At 36.2% G+C, this 21,942-nt stretch overlaps 1 protein-coding gene across 5 annotated transcripts; it reads right to left on the bottom strand.

Moving 5' to 3' along the window:
• Positions 1 to 1,315: 1,315 nt before the first annotated feature.
• Positions 1,316 to 20,294, bottom strand: DYNC2LI1 (dynein cytoplasmic 2 light intermediate chain 1). 5 transcript variants are annotated; one of them, XM_041477292.1, is made up of 14 exons: positions 19,934 to 20,176; positions 19,615 to 19,813; positions 19,280 to 19,400; positions 18,846 to 18,880; positions 18,397 to 18,466; positions 18,228 to 18,316; positions 15,927 to 16,113; positions 13,410 to 13,478; positions 11,987 to 12,064; positions 10,444 to 10,520; positions 10,028 to 10,098; positions 9,497 to 9,594; positions 8,226 to 8,318; positions 1,316 to 1,876 (listed from the first exon to the last, which is right to left on the bottom strand). In XM_041477292.1, exons 2-14 carry the CDS (start codon positions 19,647 to 19,649, stop codon positions 1,811 to 1,813), a joined length of 1,089 nt encoding a protein of 362 aa, XP_041333226.1. In that variant the 5' UTR covers positions 19,650 to 19,813; positions 19,934 to 20,176; the 3' UTR covers positions 1,316 to 1,810. The 5 variants fall into 5 exon arrangements, with proteins under 5 accessions (XP_041333226.1, XP_041333227.1, XP_041333225.1 ...); XM_041477293.1 differs by lacking the exons at positions 19,615 to 19,813; positions 19,934 to 20,176 and adding an exon at positions 20,235 to 20,294; XM_041477291.1 differs by having other exon boundaries at positions 19,615 to 20,176.
• Positions 20,295 to 21,942: the final 1,648 nt, after the last annotated feature.

The raw sequence follows: 21,942 nt of genomic DNA, 5'->3' as shown, positions 1-21,942 counted from the left end.
ATTTTTAACAATGTAGCAATGGTGCTCTAATTTTTTTCCCCACTATTTTGTTTTTAACCACTACTAGTAAGTAGAGGGATCCAACTGCTAGTAAATCTCATTTTTAGGATTGTATTTTCAGTCTTAAGCCTTGTTTTGATACCATTTGAGGAATCTGTAGAGAGGAAACAAACCAAATACATGTAAAGACAGAATCAAGAACTCACTCCACTTTGATCTCATACACACTATACAACTGATGAGTACAGGATCTTGAAGCAGTATCAAAGTTACACAAGTTGGTTTTGCCTTGTAAATTTTAGTAAATCAGTGAAGACATTTAGGTTATTTCCATGAATTCTTTCTTTTCACTGTCAAGTTCTAACCTTGTTTTGGAAGCAGTTTATGAATTACAAGGAAAAATATATGTTTGTTTAATAATGTTTTGGTTTTATTTAATAAAATGTCAGTTTAACTAGGGAAAAAGTATAAGAGTTGTTTGTCAGAAGTAATGCCATTTTCATCTTTGGAAATTTTTCTCATGGGTCTTTCAAAACTGAAAACATAACAGACACAGAATTCCTAAATTTTGTATCTTATTTTCATGTTCTGTGAAGAAATTAGTTTTTGCTGAGAGATAGATTTCTCCAAGGAGGTAAGTATATTTGTATCTTAAAATTCTGTAATTATATAGCTAGTTTATATGATAGTTTTGAGATGAGGCAGTTCATAACAAGGAATTTTAAATCCAATTCTCAAGGCGATACAGTATTTCCACTTAAGTGTATTTTTCTATTATTTTTATGTAAAATATTCTGAGATATAAATGTTTTTATCAGAAAAAATATCTGGTGAATGAATATGTTAAACATAACAAATAGCTTTAAATAGCTGGAAAGATACCAGATTAGTCTGTCTCTCCCATTTTTATGAGCATGTAGGGTTGATCTGGTTTGCCAGGTGACTCTTCAAACATTCACTCTGACAAGTCTGAGCTCTCAGGAGACACCTCTGGCATTAATCTGCATTGTCTTGGGTATTTTCAGAACACTCAGTGCATCTCACACTAGTGAGGTGTGCATGGACAAAAACCCATTCCTGCTGTAGGCTGAATGTGAATCAGTAATACTCTCAGCACTAACCAAGTATCTGTCAAATTAATTAGACTGACTTCCTAGCATTTGAATGTGTGACAGAAACATCCATCTTCTAAACTCTGTGTGACATTATGCACTGCAAGAAATAAGTTCTGTATTGAATTGTATGATTCTGTGACAGAGAGAATGCACACTTCTGAATTCAGGTCAAAGAAGGATTTAACTCCATGTTATTCTGCCAGTTTTAGGGGTTTTTTTTATTTATTCAAATATATCAAACAATTATGCAAGTATTTCTTAACCTTTGGTTTTGAACTACAAAAAGATGCCTAGCACACTACACAATTTCATACTTTGGGTGTGAAAACTTGTTTATATTTAAATATATGTTTAGGCTAGAAGTATTCAAAAGTAAGTAAAATAATGTGTTATAACTTATAAAATATATAGAATTGAGTAATGCCAGTCTTCATATACAGACCCATCTGAGAGCAATCAAGAACTCCTTTCACCCCACTTTTTAAAACTCTTTGCTAGTGCCAAGATAAACAAATTTGGACTGAGTGAATAAAGAGCTCCTTTTCTGGAAAATAACAGCAGGGATGTTTAATAAATACCAATGTCGTAGTTTGGTATTATATATTTTCAACTGCATCAGATGAAATTGCTAATGTAATGTAAAAATGATAAAAATAATTTTGTAAATGGTGTTAAACTGAAGACAGAGCACTTCCTCAATCAGAATCAAAATCCATTTCTTTCCAGGATTTAGAGGCATTTCTTTTGTATTGTTCAAGTTCCTAAAAGAGAAACATAAATACATATTAAGCTAATTTTCTCATTAATAAAAGTCTCCAGAAACTTCATGTATTTATTTGGCAAATGTATGTATGTACAAACACTTCTCACTGCAGAGGTGTACTGTATTTCTGTATTTAACAAAATTATCCTAAAAGTGCTATGAATTTTGCCACAGTTGCTGTACATTTTGCTGTACTTTAGATCAGTAGAGTACTAGCAAGGTAGATAAATGACCTCATCTGAGCCAACTGGGAGCACTGAAGTCTATAATACAAGTTTCTAGCACCATTACAAAAAACAGTTTCCTCTGCTGAATTTTATGTAGGGGTGTGTACTGTCAGGAGTAATTTCTAAAGATTTTTCAGCAAAAAATAATAACTTAGGAAGCCTTAGGATAGCTTTTCATTCACTTCAGAGTAAGGCTTCCAGCAAATTTACAGGAAGATGATGCTTTAATGAGGTACTTTTAGACCTAACCCTGTACTGCTTGCAAGACAAAAACTCACCATATCTTTCTTACATCAGGAAAGAGGTGGACATAAATCAGTGCTTAGGATAAATGTAGCCAAGACCTTCAAAAGTGGACATGTGTTTTACAATTGTTACTTTGATTAAAGAGAGGTTTTCTTGTAGGCATGCAAGTATCAGCATGACAAAAAAACCGAAATTCACACCTGGTGAATTTAACTATCAGTCCAGAGCAGAGGGAAGAAGAAGACATTAAAGGGCAGAACAAGAAAGCAATCATCATTTTAAGATTGTGTGGAAGTAATAAATGGAATTTTCTCTCAGGAAGTAATTTCAGCAGCTTTGTCAGAGGTGCAGAGTTTCCAGAAAGCACCCCAGCTGTATAAGCAGAGAGATTTTTAGTTAGTGTACAATCTTCCTAATGCTTGTAGGAATCTACCGGCAGGGTTAAGTAACTCCATGGGGGACTGACACCGAACATATTGTGTCTAGGCTAAAGCCAGTAACCTGCATTATAAGCTGCAACTCCAGTACTGTTGAACTGTTCTATCTCTAAGCTGATTTTTATTCACTATTTTCACTCCCTTGTTATTAATATAAAGTAATTTTGATCTTGGAACGTACCGAACTGTTGGAAACTTGCCAACGGCTAGGAATAGAAAAAATACTGTGGTATTTTAAGGAGCACATGGAACCTGATTTTTGCTAAGTAATTTCATTTTAAAACTTTCTCAAAGGTTTCAGGAAGAAACCCATCTGGGGTCATGTCTACAGGTGTTGGTTAACTACCTTGCAGATTTATCCTCTGACTAAACTCTTTCAAGAAAGAGGCAGATAATTCAGCAGAATTACTTTTGCTCTATGTTTAGCTAGCCTGGGAGGCAATTCAGTGTAAAGGCAATTCAAAACAATACAAACATGCAAACTGTCAAACCACAGCACATATTAAAGCTGTATAGCTACTCCACTACATACAGAAGTACAGAACAAAATTATAAGTATTTATTTTGGATGTGTATCTAGGTAAGGCTAACATTTAAACAATGAAATGAAAAAAAAAATTTATTAAATGGGAGGATATTTAGGAAAAAATATTTTAAAAATGCCAGTGATTCAGGAGGGAAAGTGTCAGCAAAGTACACCTACCTAGTTTCTGTGCAAAATAGAAAGCAAAATACATCCCTGTAAATCAGAAATGTAATGCAAAATTCTTTCAAACACTATTAAAGATCACTCCAGAGACCCTTTTGGAAAAGGCCCCTTCCTGCTCGTCAAGTTCTATACTGCAAACATGAGCAGAATTCTAGAATAGACTGATGATACAATCAGCTAAGAGAGCATCTCTCCAAAGAAAAGAAGATCCTACAAAAGAATGTATCTCAAAGTACACCAAAATCTTCATGCTAGCATTATGCTCTGCTTGTTTTGTGGGTGCAAGTGTAGGGGACAGAGATCAGATATACAAAGAAAAAATAATTGTCATTTAAATGCACTTTCCATGTGATCTGAATGCTTTAAATGTAATTAGTGCTAACAACTTATCACAGATATCTCAACATTGGCATAAAGTGGGCTTAAATTTTTTTTTTAAACCTTAATGCTTCTGTACTTCTGTGTTTCTGTAAATTCTTCATCTGTCAAATGGGGAAGATCACAACTAATCTCATAAAGGGATTGGGAAGAAAGACTTAACTGATGTTTGTGAGGCACTCAGATAAGATAACATTACCACACACTCTGAGAGAAAAAAAAATTAATACTTCTGTGTTCATTGAAGTGTCTGAATGGCAGGTTGAAAAATAAGGTACATAAAGAATAAGGATGATGAAAAGAAATACTGAACAATTGAATTGAGACATAGCAAAATAGTGTATGATCATGTAATTAAAGACAATACTACAATGTCTACAAACAAGAAGGAAAAATTAAGATTGTTGGAAAAGCCTTAATTGTTGCATTTCCTCTGTTCTGAGTGACTGATATGGCTTCAACTTTCCTTTTCATGCAGTTTCTTACTGGACGTGCCCTCAATCTGGAACATGGTGAAACCAAGTACTGAAACACTAATTAAAAGTCTTAAGACAAAAACTTTAGTAGAAAATTTAATAACAGTGCTCTAATAATGCTCTTTAATTTAAAAATTAAAAATGAAGTCATTTAAAAATGAAATATTTTTTACCCATTTGGACATGCTTTCATGTGAAAACAAGAAAGCTTGTTCTTGGCAGCTAAGTAAATATCCTAAATAACTTTTTCTGTTGCAAGGACTAGCACATGTCCTCCTGTGGAGAAAATGAAAGCTGCTACTGCTCTGTTACACACGTTAAGGTAGGGGCCTATTATATTTCTCTGCCCAGTAATACTGCTGTGACCAAGGGTTCATGGCACAGTATGAAATCTTGTGTTTTTTGTGGAATGTGACTGAAATGGTCTCCTGAAGTTCAGCAATATGATCATGTCAGCAAACTATGCTGGAAAAATATGGCTCTCAGTTTGTTGGCCAGCACAGTCCACATGTCAGCTGCAGATCTGACATGGAGGTGACATTTGGTTGTGAGTTGATTAGGTTGCTGCAATTTTAGGGGAAATGCAACTGTTCCTCCTTGTGAGATGTAGAATCTTCTTGTGTTTATGACTTTTTAAAGTCTTAACAGTTACATCTCTGTTCATTAAGATCTGCTTCCATGACTTGTTAGCTGACACCAAATGGCACCAGGCATCTACTTTTTTGACCTCATGGCACCAGGCATTTACTTTTTTGACTTCATGGCATGAGGCTTCAGCCAGAACTGGCACCAATCCCTGAAGCTCTGTGTAACAAGGACCAGTGACTGTGAACTTTAGCACTGCATGATTACTGAAGCACATGAGTAGGAGGCTCTCCAGTTCGTTGAGCTCAAGGTTGAGCTTTATCTGTTGCATCAATGAATGAAGCTGCAGTCAAATGTCCAGATCAAAAGGTCCAAGCACCTATTTTGAGCATTAGCAGTGAAGGCATATCAGGAAACAAAGAAAAACCTTCAAAAACACACCGTAGAGTACTTACATCTGTGGCAGAAAGCATTTCTAAAAGAAAGAGAACAGACATTCCCATGTGCCAGGCTCTCACTGCCACAAACATTTAGAAGGAACTAAAGAACACGACTTTCATGCTCCCCATAGGTGCTCACTGATTCAGGTGTATACATGTAGCTCTAATCAGAAATATTATTTTAAAAGATCTCAATCTTATTCAGGTTATGTGTGTACCAGGTGACCTGAAAGTATCAAAAGCCAAACAGCTAACAGGGAGTGGATAGAGGATGACAAGTTTGCCATGTGATTTATCTATGAAGAATGAACCAAAACCTAGACATATAAGGCCTAATAACAGAGTGATTTTAAATTTTTTTTTTTAATATTGAAAGCCCTGCAAAAACCACAAAATTCCAGTAATTCCTGGAGAAAATCTGCTAGTTAAGAATTACATGACAGATATAAATTTCAAAAGGGTCCCTGGTGCTGTATTCTCTCTCAAAGCTTAACTACAGGGAATGGAAAGCAGTAAACAATTCCAGCAGCACTATTTGATATAAATCTGTGCTATGTATGTCTGTGGGGTAAGAACTAGGAAAAGAATTCTGAAGAGACATAGTTGAGAAAGAGAGATGTGCTCCATCTTGAAGAAAGGCACAGTGAGGAAAAGACAGCCTCAGAGAGCTTTCCAGAGCGAAAATGTTTAGAAAAAAAGTGGTACATCTCATAGTTAACTCTGAAAATATTAAAGAGACAAAATAATCTGGTCTAAAAGAAAACAGTTATGTCAGAATGCTGATGAACTGGACTCTAAATTTCTACAGCCAAACAGCATCTCAGATAAATGCTGGCTAACAGTACCTCGGATCAGCCATTGACTTTCTTGATTTTTTTTTAACTGTTTTCTCATTTTATACTTAAGAATTAGAATTTAATCTTGCACTCTGCTAGAGTGCAGGCAAATCCTTCTATCAGAATTACAAAGTTGGAAATTATTTATCCAGACTTTGTATTGCTACAGTTATCTCTAAATCTATTACAGTATTATCGAGCAGTTCTGATGAGGACTGAGTCAGTCAGGTATTGCTGGTTCTTCTATCAGATGCAGTGACAGGGGCTGTGTTTTGCTTTCCTTGCTGGTTTTGTGCTTCTTTTCTTTTGAAGCTTATCTTTGAGATAAATAAGCAAATATCATCTGTAGTCCAAAGTAACATTAATTAACCGAAAGTAACCGAGAAAAATGATAACATGAAAACATTCACTGTCATCACATGATACTTTTAATTTTGCATTAGGTCTCATGGTTTCATTAGCAATATGCTGCCTATTGACCATCTTAATATACTGGTCCTCCTATGCAACAGGTACATGAGATTCTATAAAGAATGCCAGACACATGATGAATTTAAAAAGTTGCTTTGAAAATATGATTTTTGTGCTGCTTTCCATTGAACTGGAAAATTGAAGGACAATTCAAGAAACACTGCAACTAGAGAGTTCTTTTCTTTTGGATATATATTTCTAGCTTGGTGCAATTCAAATTCTTAGTATAAAACATTTTAATAATGTGCAAATAATCTTGTAAAAATTAAACTTTGCAATAAAAACATAGGAAATAACTGCAGATAACAAAAGTAATTATCTCTTTAATGCTCAAATTACTTGTAGTAGTCCAACAAAAAGAAGCTATAATGGTTTGCAGTGCCCTTGAAGAGATTAAGATTCTAAAAGCCTCTCTCTTTTGTTTAAAAACAGAAAATTAATAATTTCCTGTATGATTTAATCAATACATACCAGTATCTTCTTTTGCAACACATTATTATGTAAAAATTACAAATGTAGTACACTATATACTTATTTTGAGATACGTAGCTATACTGAGTATGTTTGTATTATAAATTCCAAAAGCAGCGTGCTTTACAAATTTTAATGATTTCTAACACCGTTCTTGATGTGACAGAAATTCAGAACTGATACCTATATTAACAGGATATTGCAGGTAATGTGTAGGTTCAAAGGCTGCAGGGGATTTTTGAAAGTGCTTTATTCTTTGGATAAATCTTGGTTTAATTTTAACAGACCAATACCTATGAACATACCCATACTGATGAAAACTGTTATATACAGTACTGCTACTCAGCTGATTTTATATACTGGTATATACTGTTAGCTGTAAGGCAATCATTTACCCTTCTCCTAGTTTGCCACAGAATTTTTCTATAAAATTAATTCCCCACTAATCTAGAAAAAGGCAGAAACACTTCAAAATTTTAAAGAAAAAAATAGAAGATCCTTTCCCCATTAAAGGTCTTTCCTGGAATTCAGGGGTTAAGCCACGTCATCCCTCTGTGGAACAATTCCATTCACTCTATTTAAGATAAAATGTCCATAGCCTGCAAATTCAAGCTAAAAATGTTATAATCTCAGTACCTTTCCAGTTTAAATAAGTTTTGAAGGAGAAAGACAGAAGTAAAAAGTCCCCACCACAAACTTTGATATTGCTTCCTACACTTTCTGTTAGTCAACACTCAAATGAGAGTACAGAGTGAAGAAATGAGGAAATGACTGTCAGGAAAGCTTCAAAGTTTATTTTAGTGAGTTAATTTTAGAGTACAGTTTGAGGGAAAATTGGAATTATTAATTTCTAAAGAAACTCAGAGCCATAACTTTGAGATCTAACAATGGTCTACTGGCTTAGTATCTTAACAAGGGGAAAATCTCTCACAACCAACTATTAAGCTGAAATCTGAAGCTGAAATTATTTAAGGGCAAAAAGGGGAAGTATGAGTATATAATAATAGTTCAGCAGTGCTGGTGGTTCTGGAATACCTGACTGTGAACAGCATTTGGAGAATTACCACGCACCTGATTTTTCTGAGCTCTCATGACATCAACTTCATACTCAGCATACTGACTATCCTGTGAAGGGTCCTTTGTATCTTGTAAATCACAGAAACTCTAAAAGGAGAAAAGACAAAACCCCAAATGATAGGATTTATCATCTTTTAATAAGAAAAAGCCACACTATAGAAATTAAAGTATTTGCTTTTAATACAAATATATTAAAAGTTTGCATTTATGGAACAATTTTGTGCTACAGGACACAGATTAGTTAAAAAAACCCCAAATTATCAGTAAAGTGAAGAAAAAAATAAGAGTGCAGCTAGATTCTAAAGGGCAGAAACTATTCTTACGTGGTGGTTGGTTATTATTCTTGAGCATCAAAATGAAAACATCCATTCTGGTCCATGATGTCAGGGCACAGTTGAGGTTGCCCTTGATAAACTATTTAATGCTCATGACTAGAATTCACTTTTGCTTACCAAAAGCATTACTTCAATAGCTGAGAAACTGATTGCTGTCTTTGCCAAATATCTGTATTTTCATTTCCTAGCCTTGAGTGAACTATAAATTAAATTCTAAAGAAGCAAAAACACTAATAGTAGGAAAAACTATCAAATGAGGAGGGGTTTTTTAAATGTTGTCCTGCACATTTCTCCTTAATCACATCAAATGGAAAGTAGCAAGAAGGCAGTAATAACAGTGATGGAATAAAATAAAGCAGAATTCTACTTCCTAAGTGAGGCAATGGAAAAAGAGTTTTACAATGCACAAAAATAGCTTTGAAGTTTAAAGCCTGCTGTGGAACCAACCCAAGAGACTGTTAATCTATTTGGCAAATGCTTAAATCTTTAATTAGACTGATACACTGATGAACAGCTATGGATCTTGCCAGATGAGAAGTGTATTCATTTCTCCAGCTGTTTCAGGGGGAGTTCAGGGGGTACTTGGAGGGGTGGGTACAGGAGGAAACATTTGTTTATTGTGTTTTTAAAGGCTATGAGGAAACATAACATGAAAACTAACACTTCTCTATAGTTTCTAAGAAGTTTAGTCTTTATCATGTTGGGGCATTTTATACTGAGAACAGCATCTTTCATAATTTCTAAATGTGGGAAGGTGACTGAAGATGTAGGAGCAGCACTACATACACGCCTTTATCTTTTAAAAATGTATTAAAGAGTATTGCTAAGTGAGACTAAAATTTCGTGTGGACTTGAAAGACAAAAAGGAGCAGGGGTAGTGCTGCTATTCTGCGAGAAAAGCAGCTGTATGCATGGCATATGCATCCCTACCTTGGGAGGAAATGTTTTCTCAAATACTTTTTTCCATAGTTCCAAAGGTGTGTTGGCACGCATCTTTCCAAGATCACTGTCAGAGGCAGGTGGTGGTCCTGAGGATCACAGCACACATAAGACAAGTGTGTTGTCATAACAACATAAATCACAGAATAATTTTGCATAATGAACCATCTAATTTAGTATTTTACCTTCTACACTGACAAACTGAAACAAGTTTGAAAAAACCATTGATCTCCTACCATGAAATGGGCTGAGAGGTTTTGTATATTTTATTTTCTTTCAGATCTAAGCTTATTGGTACTTTACTATTTTATATAGTCCAGAGACTTTATTAAACTACCTAACAAACCTGCACAAATAATTCTCAGTAATATACTGAATCTTGATTTTAAAATCTATAAGCTATTTCCTTCAGTAATCTGTTAAAACTGATACTGATGTGCTATAATTTAGCTATTTGCTTAAAATGTTTTTCTTCTTTTCAAAAGAATTAAGCAACAAACAATGAACAGGAAATGATCTAACCTATTTGGCTCATGGAATCCAGGCCTGCTGGTATAAAGAGAGGTTTGCTGGGATCCACTGATACAGACTTGCTAAACAGAAAAAAAGAAAATGTATCAAGTGAGCATTTAGCAATCAACAAAAACCAACACTGCTCTAGCCAAGACTAGAGTCTTACTGAGGTTTGCATATAAATACATGTAAATAAAAGAGTACTCAATTCCAGCGGTAACCACATTTTCAATTCATTGGTTTGAGGATCAAAACTAAGGAGTTATCACTGTCCTTAGGAGGGATAGGCAGCTGAGTCACAGGAGTCCAAGTCCATGAACAAAAATCTTTCTGAGATAATATTTAAGAAAAAAATTATTAAAATATTTTTAATAATTAATTTTAGGCTCTGAGCAAGACATTTAATAGTTGAACAATAACATTACCTTTTATCGTAGCCAAATGCCAAGTGATTAATAAGAGCACGGGCTTTCAGCAGGAGAGCCTCAGATTTACTGGTAAACTAAATGAATCAAAAAACAAAATATACATTATGAACTTCCATCATAGATATTTTGCCATCTACAAATAGGATAGAGTCTTGCTAATTAATACCTGACACAAATAAATTTACTATATGTTCACAACTTGACTAGAATAAAAATCTCACATTCCCTTTCAAAAACATGAATATATTTGTTACTGAATATATAGATAAATAAAAATTAAAAAGTAGAATAAATAAAGATTAAAGAATAATTTTTAAAATACTGATTAAAAACTTTTGAAACATGCACATTATAAGGCACAAATCTTTTCCCCAAGACTAATGAGTTAAGATTTTAAATTAAATATTATCCAGAATACCATAAACATTTAGAAATGCAATGAATAACTATATAACTGTCATAAAAACAGCTTCAAAGTGGCAGAATGGTACAGATTTATCAGAAAGCAATTTTCAGAATATATTCTCAAACAACATGCTTCTTCTTGTCTAAGGGCTTTTGTATCCTAACAGATTCATGTCTTTGAGAAAGAAGTCAGATCCCTGCTGTGATAAATTAGGTTTCTCCCTCTCATTTCAGTGACAATCAGGATTAAGCAGACAAAGAGATTTATATTCTAATTTTTAATTACAATAATGCTCAAGTACTAAAAAAATCCCAACCAAGACAGTTAACAAAAGACAGATTTGGATACCAGAGTGAAAAAGCTTTACGTGGATGCAAAAGGACATGCTGGGATTATAAGTATTCAAAGTAAACATAAGTTGTTTTGAAATCACTAAGCTACTATTAAATATTGTTTATTACATCTATGATGGTTGATACAGTTAGACCCATCTTCTGATGCACAGTGAGCCCAAGAGGCAGTGTTATTGGACTGTGAATCTCAGCATGCATGTTTCTGTCTTTATGCAGAGAATGATCTGACAAACTAAAATAAATACTCCATTGTCCTCATGTTGGCATCTTTCTACGCACTTCTGTAAGGAAGCTCCTTTCCTTCTTCAACACCCTAAGTGTAGTAATCTCATATACTTAAACTACTGTGAAAATGAGCCAATGATTTTAAATCTGCCGAAGCTCGGTCACTCAATGTAAGTTCATGCTTCTACCAAAAGGGTCAGTTCTCTAATTCAATCTAAGGCATTCACTTTTGCCCATTCTCCTTTCTTGCACCGAAAAGAAAACTGCCCAAGATGCAGTAAACTCAATGCAGGAACTAAGCTGGCTCTCAGGTAACTATTTTTCTTTAGTGTTTGTCGATACTGGGAATTGTGTCGTTTGCTCACAAGGCATGTCCATCCATCCCCTGCCAGTACAGTGACTTGTTCAACAGATAGCCTCATGAAAAAAGCTACCGTAAAACAAATGAAATCCCATTTTCTCTAGGAGTTTTATAGTACTATTTTTAAAAATACTGTTTTGTAACAGAAATATTGTTCATCTTCTCTATTCATAAATAGAAAATAAATATACACACCACTAATGATGCTCCATTATAATGTGAAACAAATCGAAGTGTCTTGCTTATTATTTTCCTCATTTCAGAGTCAAACTCCTGAAAAAGTTGATAGTGGAACACAGATGTAAGAAAAAAAACCCCAAAATATTACAGTTAGAACTTTTTTTATATAAACTGCAGTGCACTTAAGCTACAATATATAAGGCTTTCAGCTGTCAGCATAATTATATCTTAAGACAGAATCAGTAACAGCCTACTCTAAAAAGAAATGTCACAATTTCTCTTTGTTTCTTTTTTACAGATGAAGCCTAATTCAGGCAATATGTTAGTCCAGGAAAAGTTTTTAAATTGAGAATGCACATTTAATTTTCAATTTACTTTTTTGATATTGTTTTAAATTTTTACCAATAGAAATGCTGCCTACTAGAAGAATAAGATTTTTTTTTTCTTTTTGTGAAAATATTTAAGTAAATCTTTGGGTATATGCTGTCTAAATTCTAATACCTGCAAGATTTGAAAGGTGCATCAAAATACCTTTTCATCCATGTCTGTTTCATCTAAGATCATACAGATGGTGTTCCCTGGATAAAATGGGTGAAAATTTGGTCCCCGAGATGCCTGCAGGAGTCAATCCATAGACCCCCAAAGGAATCAGGCTGGTATTTTGTCCTTATTACATGACAGTAGTTTAAAGGGGTCATGGCTCAGCATAAAGCTTTGGTATGAGAGAAGGCAAGTCCCTTATTAATAAAGAATTCAGTAACTCAAAGAGTCAGCCAGGTATCAAGTGCACTGTGTAGCCATCCAGAGAAGCACAGGCTGCCAGCACAACTGCTAAAAATCAAACATACTGGCCTAGTTTCTCATTATCAAGTGTAGTTAGTATGTGTTTGTTAGCGATTTTTATGTCCTGGGAGACAATCTGGCAGTACTATGACATTTCCTTCCTCCCCTCAATAAAAGATGCAATTCCTCACTTGTCTCTAGAAACTTAGGAAGTACTTTAAAAGTAAAGTTCCAGACTGAAACTGCCACAACTATCAAAAAAATCTGATCAGCTGACTTGAGATACACCCCTCTTTCACTGCCATAAACTTACAGCTGCTGTCACAAGGGACATGTGGAGCTGGATTTCTCTCATTATAAAAGGAAATCATCCACGTGGTGTTTTCTTGTTGAGACACAAGTTGCTGCAGACCAAAAAGGGAAGCATTTTCTACATACATCTCAAAAATCGTCAGTTTGGGGGTGTTTTGTGAAGGAATGACAGTAGGCCTTCCTTAATGCTGTTGGATAGGAAGATTTTTTTTTTTTTGGTGGTAGAAGACTGGCTTTCCACACTTTAGTTCAAAAGATTACTGTTATATTAGTAAAATCTTAGTATATAGAATATTTACTGGGAATAATTTAATTATCAAAAAGGTACTTAAGCATTACTTACATGAAAAATATCGTATTTGCTTCCAATTATCACCAAGGGTATTGGGAAAGGGTCAACTAATGCACTGTCCTGTTAAAAAGATATAGGACAGTTAAGCTCTGTAAAAAAACTGTAGAAGATTGCAATTGTTAAAGCAACTGAAAGAGATTAAAATAAATTCACAGAAGAGAATGTTTTCCAAACCTTAAGGTAGAGGAATCAACTTTATTGCAATATCCATATTATATTCTACCATTTTCCCATTTTCTTCCTAAATGGTCAGGAAGCAATCCCTCTGAGCAGTCAGAACACTTACTGGAATAAAAGGGCTTTTACACTATATATTACATTATTAGATAGGAAAGGAAGAGAGGAAAAACCTCATGTATTCATAGAACACCTGCCTGGCTGGATTAGTAGAACTGGCTTTTTGACACATTCACATTCTTTGGATAATATCTAAAAGAACTCAGAGAAAACCTCAAGAAAAGTAAATTGAATTATTTGCTTGCGTCACACATTTGTCCTACCCATATCATGTTTTCCAAACACTTAAACAATATGTAATGTGAATTTCAAATGTTTGATGTCAGCACAGAAATGAAACATCATCCAACAATCTTGAAAATGTGAATTAGTATCAATGGAGGAAAACAGGTCTGAGAGTGCAGACTTCTGTGCTAAATAGCTAAAGTGGGATAAAAATTTTAATAAGTGAATTACAAGAATTCTCAAGTATCTGGAAGGGTTTGCTGTAGTCCATATGAAATGAGATAATCCCCTCATGTGTCCAAGCAATTATTTATTTATTCAAGCTGCTTTGGCTGCAGCAGTGCAAGAAAGATGTGTTGTAGCAGAGGCTGGTCCAACTGCTCCCTCCTAACCCCAGGTACTTCACAGACAGGTTAAAAGACAGAATGTTGACAGAAGCTGCACACACTGAAAATCCTCTGCTTGGAGAGGAGAAATAATGGCTTCACTCATACACTGTCAAAGAAAAAGCTTTAAGCAAAACTAGCACAACTTAAAGAGTATATAGAATATAAAACTGAAAAAAAAAGTTTTCATTTCATAACTAAGAGGAAAAATTTGAGATAAATTAAAACTAGCATATTGAACCCTATACATGTTTTGATTGTGGAATTTATTTTTGACTATGGAGTACCTTAGATGCACTCAGTCTTTTTAAACAGGGTCTGCAATTGATATGTTTTATCATCAGAGCAAATAATTCTTTAGCTAGGCCAATGAAATATATCTTAATCCTTAAAAATATAAGTATTTAATTGATTCCTGTTTATGATAAAAATATGTTTAGCCATTTAAAGGCACTTAAAGATCTCCATAAACTATCATTTAATTTTACTATAAAAGACAGTATTTTTTTCTAATAAACTGACATCATTTTTCTTTGAACAATGATGAAAGTAAGAAGAGAACCAAGCAGTAATATAATATTTTATTTGCATTATTGGTGTCTTTGATAATGGAAGATAAACAGAAATTTTAGTTCAGAAGGTAAAATTGTGTTTTCTACAGTGCAAGAATAACAAGTTTTCTTAACAAATAATAGCATTATTATTTTTCTTTACTGCAATAAGCTTGTAATTTTCTGATATGTAAAACCCTATATGAAACTAGACACTGTGGTCATAATTTATTGCCATTTGTTTGTGCATGTAGGTGTTATCTTTTTGGGAATTACCTTCTCTTAAAAGTAAAAACCAAAATAATCCCAATATCAAACTCCATATGCTAAATCTACAGAGTCCTGCATATGTTGCTTTCTCATATATTTTGAGTTACTTTTAAATTTCTGAGCTCTACAAGCACTTGCTGTATTGAAGCATTTTGTAGAAGTTACAGTAACTAGATTTACATGCCAGGTCTTTGAATTGTTGAATACTTATTTATGCATTATATACACACAACATTTGCAGAGGTTTAACGCACAATGACTTTTCATTTCTATTGCGCATAATCTAGTTTAGCTTTTCCAGAGATTTAGTTAGCAATTATGTTTAAAGGACTGATGTTAACATTTCTGAAACTTTATAATTTAATTAGTTGTCAGATTATCAAAAGGCATTGAGTTTGTGATAGACATTTAAATAAATGCAAAGTATATAGTCATGTTGATGGCTGTTATAACTATATTCTTTGCTTAAATTTGTACCTTCAGCTAGTCTCTTGCTAGATGACTTTTGTACATTCTAGTTTTCATCTTCATTTTAAAAAGATGAGGGGGAAAAAAAGCAAACTGCTACTCTAAAACTATTTCTTTTGATTGGTGTAACATGCCATAACAATCACATTAGATATCTAACAAAAAGATATAAGAAACCTTCTTTCCTTGTTTCTGCTCTTATTGAATTTTTATTAAATTGCTATAATTTTCCAGTGAACAGGTTCATCTACATCAAATGGATTTTCAGTCATGCATAAAAATCTAAAAGAGTTGTTTATGATTTTCTAAAGCATTATCTTTAACTGTATAAAGGCCTGTGACATCTGGAGAAAATATTAGAAGTAACTTACAGGGTGATCCCTCTGCAGATTGTTCCACATTCTCTGTTTAATTTCAGCAGCTACTTCAGCGTTTGTCTTTTCTAGTTTGGTTAAAATTTTGTTCACGTGGCTTCTGGTGACCTGCAGAAGGCTCTCCATAGTAGTCCAGAGCTCATTAGGTTTGGAGAGATCCAGTACCAGAACCACAGCAAATGACCTATTAAATAGGCATTATTTCGTCACATATTTAGCACATGAGGCAGTCAATGAGCCACACCTATAGTGCAAATGTGAACATCTAACTGCTAAGACAGAATCAAATGTGACAGCAAAGTAAGATGGCTTTTAGGGATATTCTGCACTCTGAAGAAACCTTTCCCTTGTCTCTCGTTCCGAACTATTATTTTGGCAACTTCCAATCAAGCATTGTTTTTGGGGACTGTCTTCAAACAGTAACATATGCAAAAATCCTCAGCCCTGTAGCTCCTTCCTGAATGACTGAGGATTTCTGCTGTTATGTATCCCTGTCATCTCGTAAGTCTACAACCCCAGTCCAAGCAATGTTAGCCAACGGCTAGAATCTTTCGTAACTATTACCTGTGTTCCCTGTATGCCTGGGAAAGTCCCCTACTTTCATTATTTTTTTCTCATATGAAATGAATAAAATCTGGTTAAGGACAATATTCTGTGTCATGGACTGTGACAGTTTGCTGGAACCTTGAATGGATGCCTGAGAAAAGTCTTCTGAAAGATAAAAGAGTGACATGACATCCTTAGCTACTACCAGACTTTTAAAGATAGATTGTTAATGAGAAATGTTTTACATCTGAAGTCCTCTCTTTATAAACCCTGCCTCCCAAAACACCAGCTGCATTTAAGTGCAACTGTAAAGATCATTGCAAGTGCAGTAATCTGAATGGATGCCATCATTCTGTCTCATTCTAGCCTATCTTGAAAAAGGGGATTCCAGACCAGAGTGGCATTACAAAAGCTACGAATCAAACTGAATGTTCAATTTCATGATAAAATGCTGTGGGGAAGAAAAATCTGGTGAAAAGTCTCTTGATGAAATAAGATATAGTTTATAGAACTTTTAAATAAGCAAATTGCTTGAGTACAATGATGAGAAAACCAGCAAAATGCACTTATATTTGTTAGAATAGTAGAATTTTTACTGGCATGTTAAAATATTGCCCTGTGAATTGTTCTTACAGAACATTGCTATCCCAGCAAACAAGATTCTTCACATCAGAAAATCCCTTATCAGTAAAAAAGGAAGAAAAGACTGATGGAGGTAGAGCTCAATTAATTTAATTTAGTTAGAGACTGAAAAATTATACCTAATTTTTTCTCTCCCAAGCTCTTCTAGAGACAAAGAGCTTCACATGCCATAAGTGTTTTATTTTTATTGTCTCTTAGTCTCTCAGCAAATAATGGCATTATCTCAGTAGTCAAAATAGGAGCAAATATACCTGATAAAAATTATATCCTTCCTTTTTCTTCCCCACAGAAATTAAAGGTCAATACCAATGAAATAAAGCAATAGATCATAATACAAAACTTGTCTTTTGATCCTTTTCTCCCCTTTTAACTCCCATCTTCACTAACAAAAAAAAACCCCAAAACCACAAAAAGCACCCCCTATCACATTGTAATTTCTTCATGCAATTTTTCATGCATTTCTTCTTCTTATATTATCCATTACAGGATTTTCTCACTGCAGTCTCTTAATTTGATCAAAATTTCTGTTTCCTTTTGTTTTCAAACAATTTCAGTAGCTCTGGTTCTTCCTGGAAACGTCATCTCTCTGTTAGGAAATGACCTTTTCATTAAAAGGTTATTTCCCAAAAATCCAGAGACTTTTTTGTCACAATTTTTGGCCATGTTTTTCACCCTAAAATATCAGTTACTGAAAGAGCATCTATGTGTGCACACGAAAGTAGAAAGCAAGATTTTATTTTTCATATGTCCCCAAGTCTGTTTTCTAGCTCTTCAGTGAGCATAAAGATATCATGTCTTTTCTTTTTCTGTATTTCTTGTTCTAGCTACTTAAGGCCAACCTACTTCCTCCATGTTTTGTTGAGATTACTTAGAATTTGTTTATTTAGGAGGGAAGCATGAAAAGGAAGACCAAAGCAAAGCATCGTGGTATTAGAGTGATTCTTAGCAAAACCTCATAAATGTTCTATCTTACACTTTGAAAGAATTTTAACTTTGAAAAAAATTTTTCCAAAAAAAAAAAAAAAAAAAAAAAAAAAAAAAAAGTCTAGAGATTAGTAATGTTTGAAGGAAAGCTCAAATTAACTCTGGAATTCTAATATTTACACTTACCTTATGTTGTGGCTAGTGATTGGTATTCGAATGAGTTCCACTAATGAGGTTCCACCACCTAATTCCCAAAAATGAGCTACATCTTTAGGCTGCAAAAGAGTTTCTTTATGTTATTTTTAGGTCTGTGTATATATATATAAAGATATGGTAAATTATACTTTATACTCACTGAATTGTGTCTCCTTGCTCTTCTTCCAAAAGTATATTCCAAAGCTAATGTTGGCTTTGGAGACTCTTCCCTAAAGGAAAAGTAACTGAATTTTGTCAAGATCTTCTAAAGAAAGGAAGTTAATTCTACGTTACTAAATTGTATTTATCAGTCAGTTCAGAATTTGGCTTAGCGACAGTGGTAAAGAGACGACACTTTTAGACAGGAGGTGTCAGGTACTGTAGGCAGGAGAAGCAGCAGCACCAGCCCAAAGAAATGAGTCATTTCAGCTAACACTGGAGAAGGACTGAAAGGGTCAAATGAGAGGTTATAATGATGGGAAGTAAGTTCATTCCTAAGTGATCAACCAGTCACAGAACACATCTGCATATGTGTATTATGAATTATCACACAATATCACTGTTTTTTAATCTACAGTTGAAAACTGCTTTAAAATATTTAACACATACCTCTCAAGGCATCTCAGTATGATAGTGGTCTTTCCCTAGAAATTAAAAACAAAGAGGAAATATGTTGTACTGTCTTTAAAGCATAAAGTTGTATCACTAAGTCAAATTCATTTAACATTCCAATAATAAAGTACCAGAAAACTGCAAATGCATGTAACTGTTTGCAGTCTTATAGTGGAAACTCAAGTCCAATTTTCAATCAGAATCAAGTTACTCTACTATTATTATAAGTATAAATTAATAGACATAACAAATATAGTAATAGGAACACTGACTTAAAACAGACATTAGTGATCAATTAGATCTCTGTAGAATGAGACCATGAGATATTATGTCTTTAAAATTAGGTGAACTTTAACATCTGAAAATATGAGATGTTTTCCCTGACACAAATTATGTTTGAAAAGTGTAGAATTGTACAGTATTTAGATTACCCCGTTTTTGTTTCCCATAAATAATATTGATTTTTCCCAAACTTCCCCTGGCTTGGCATCATCATCATCGGGATTTTCTCTCTTCTCCACTTCAGCTATAGCAAGATCCCATAAAGTATCACTAGTTGGAAGAAAACAAAGTAAGAAGGGAATAATTAGAGAAAACACACACCTTAGGTCCTAATTCCTGGGTAGATTATTATAATTATTATTATTATTATTATTATTTCACATCACCTGCTCTCTGCTTGTCGAAATACTTCTAACCAAACCAGCTGAAGTGACATTCCTGAATAACCCCAGCAGCCACTTGTGGCACATACTTCGGCACATACCAGCTGTAGAGCGGGAGGCTTTGCTTGGAATACATTCAATCACAGAATCACAAAATCGATTCGGTTGGAAAAGACCCCTGAGATCATCTAGTCCAACCTGTGACCGAACACCCCCACGTCCAGTGGCGACTGAGCGCTACGTCCAGGCTTTCCTTGAAACACCTCCAGGGGCGGTCACTCCCCTTCCCCGGGCAGCCCCCTGCGGTACGGAGACACCTTTAAAGGCTGTGTGGCGTGCCAGGCTTTCCGCAGGAGCCCGCGGCTGGCTGGCAGCCTCTGGAGCCGGCCACGGCTCGGAGGGCTCGGGAGAGCTCCGCACCTGCGCTCGGTGTGCCGGGAAGCTGCTGCTCGGGCAGCGAGGGCTCCCCGTGCTCAGGTTCACCCGCGGTCACCTGCAGACCCCGTTTTTGTGGGCTCCCTTACAGAAGCAACCGGACAAGGGCCAAGCGTGCCCCACCTGCCCTCGGCCCCGCTCGCTTTAGGGTTAGAGGCCGGAACGGCCCGTTTAAGCACTCTTTCCCTCCTCCCCTCTTCCAGGCTGTCTTCCCCGGCCGCCGGCCTCTTCCCCCAGGGCAGCGGGAGCGATCCCCCGTCCCCGGCCCGGGCACGGCTCCCGGTACCTGGCCTTGGGCATCGCGGCGCGGGGCGCGGGCCCGGCCGCCCGTGGCCATGGGAACGGCGCGGGGCACGCCGGGAGCTGTAGTTCGGCGGGGGGAGGACGGGCGGCCCCGGCCCCGCGCTCGGCCCAGCCCGCCCCGCGGCCGCCCTCAGAGGGAGGGGCCGTGCGCAGGCTCCATCCGGGCCTCGGCCCGTCTCGTTCTCGTGGGAGCCGCGGCTGCCTCTGTGCTCAGGGCTCCCACGGCTCGGTACCGGTGCGAGTGTGAGGGCGCTCGGGTGATCTCTGCTGTAGCCGCTCTTGTGAGGGGACAAAATACTCCAGCTGTGCAGGAAGCCAGGGATAAGTAAACAACACCTCCGGGAGTCTTATGTGACCTCGGCCTTAAGCGCTGGCTCCTGATAAACTCGAAGTCCATAGTGAGCTTTGTTACCAGCGCAGGGAGTGAAACGAGGCCTGAGTAGTTCCCGCTCCCTATGAACTGCTGTGTAACACGCAGTAAGTGTAGTTATTTTACAAAAATTATCGTGCAATTATTTTATTGTCCAGCGGAGGGCAACGAGGGTGGGTGAGGGACTGGGGCATCTCTCGTAGGAGGAAAGGCTGAGGGAGCTGGGCCTGTTGAGCCTCGAGGAGACGCGACTGACAGGGAACATCGCCAGTGTCTGCCAGTGCCTGAAGGGAGGTGTCGGAGGATGGAGCCAGGCTCTGCTCAGTGGTGATGAGCAAAAGGACAAGAGGCAGTGGGCAAAAACTGATGCACAGGAAGTTTTGCCTGAACATGACAAAGAATTTCTCTATTGTGCAAGTGACCGAGCACTTGAACAGATTGTCCAGAGAGGCTGTGGAGTCTCCCTCATCGGAGGTATTCAGGAACCATCTGGACACAATCCTGAGCCATGTGCTCTGGGGTGACCCTGCTTGAGCAGAGAGGTTGGACCAGATGACCAGCTGCGGTCCCTTCCAACCTGACCCATTCTGGGTTTCTATGACTTCGTAGTTACAAGGGGCATTCAAAGTAAGACACGGTGACAAACATGTGCTTGATTATTTCAAATAAGATTATAAAAAATCAAGTCCAAAAATGCTGGGCTTGGATTAGAAAGTAGGATTTAAAGGGTTCAGTAAAACAGCAGGATGACCCTGAGTATGAAATGGGCATAGGATGTAGGTGAACCCAACAAGTCTAAAGTTTTTTACCTCAGAGAAGTGGCCCAAAATCCAGGACAGAAGTTACAGTTCTCTTCTGCTTTCTATCTTGGACAGTGGAGACAGAAAAACCTGACTAAAATCATTCAGTTACCTGTTTGATCAAAGCCAGGAAAATTTGCCTCGTTTATAATGATTAACTCAGATTTCATTTTAACCATTCCTTCTTTACCCAAAGAAGGCTGAGTATCCTAACACTGACCTTAAGTAATGTTCATTCTTTAAATGCGATTATTTTTTCTAAATTTAGCTTGCATCATCACTCAGTTTCAGTTCCACAAGCCTTTATATAGCTATTTTTGTTGTTTTTAGTTACTTCCAGATTTTTGCATGCAAATTATCAGGAATTGGCTAACCTCCTATGGAAACCATGGTCTTACTAATTAAAGTCCAGAAATAAACTTAATTATGTAGTGTTATACTGTGCAGATCACGATGATGTCTGTCTAAGTGCATTTCTTTCATCAATTTCAGTTCAACAGAACACTTGTGATATCTTGGTG

Source organism: Pyrgilauda ruficollis, unplaced genomic scaffold (assembly GCF_017590135.1).
Source record: "Pyrgilauda ruficollis isolate IOZ18807 unplaced genomic scaffold, ASM1759013v1 scaffold4, whole genome shotgun sequence".
In the NCBI taxonomy this organism is placed as follows: domain Eukaryota; kingdom Metazoa; phylum Chordata; class Aves; order Passeriformes; family Passeridae; genus Pyrgilauda; species Pyrgilauda ruficollis.
This window is presented reverse-complemented; position numbering and strand designations above follow the sequence as displayed.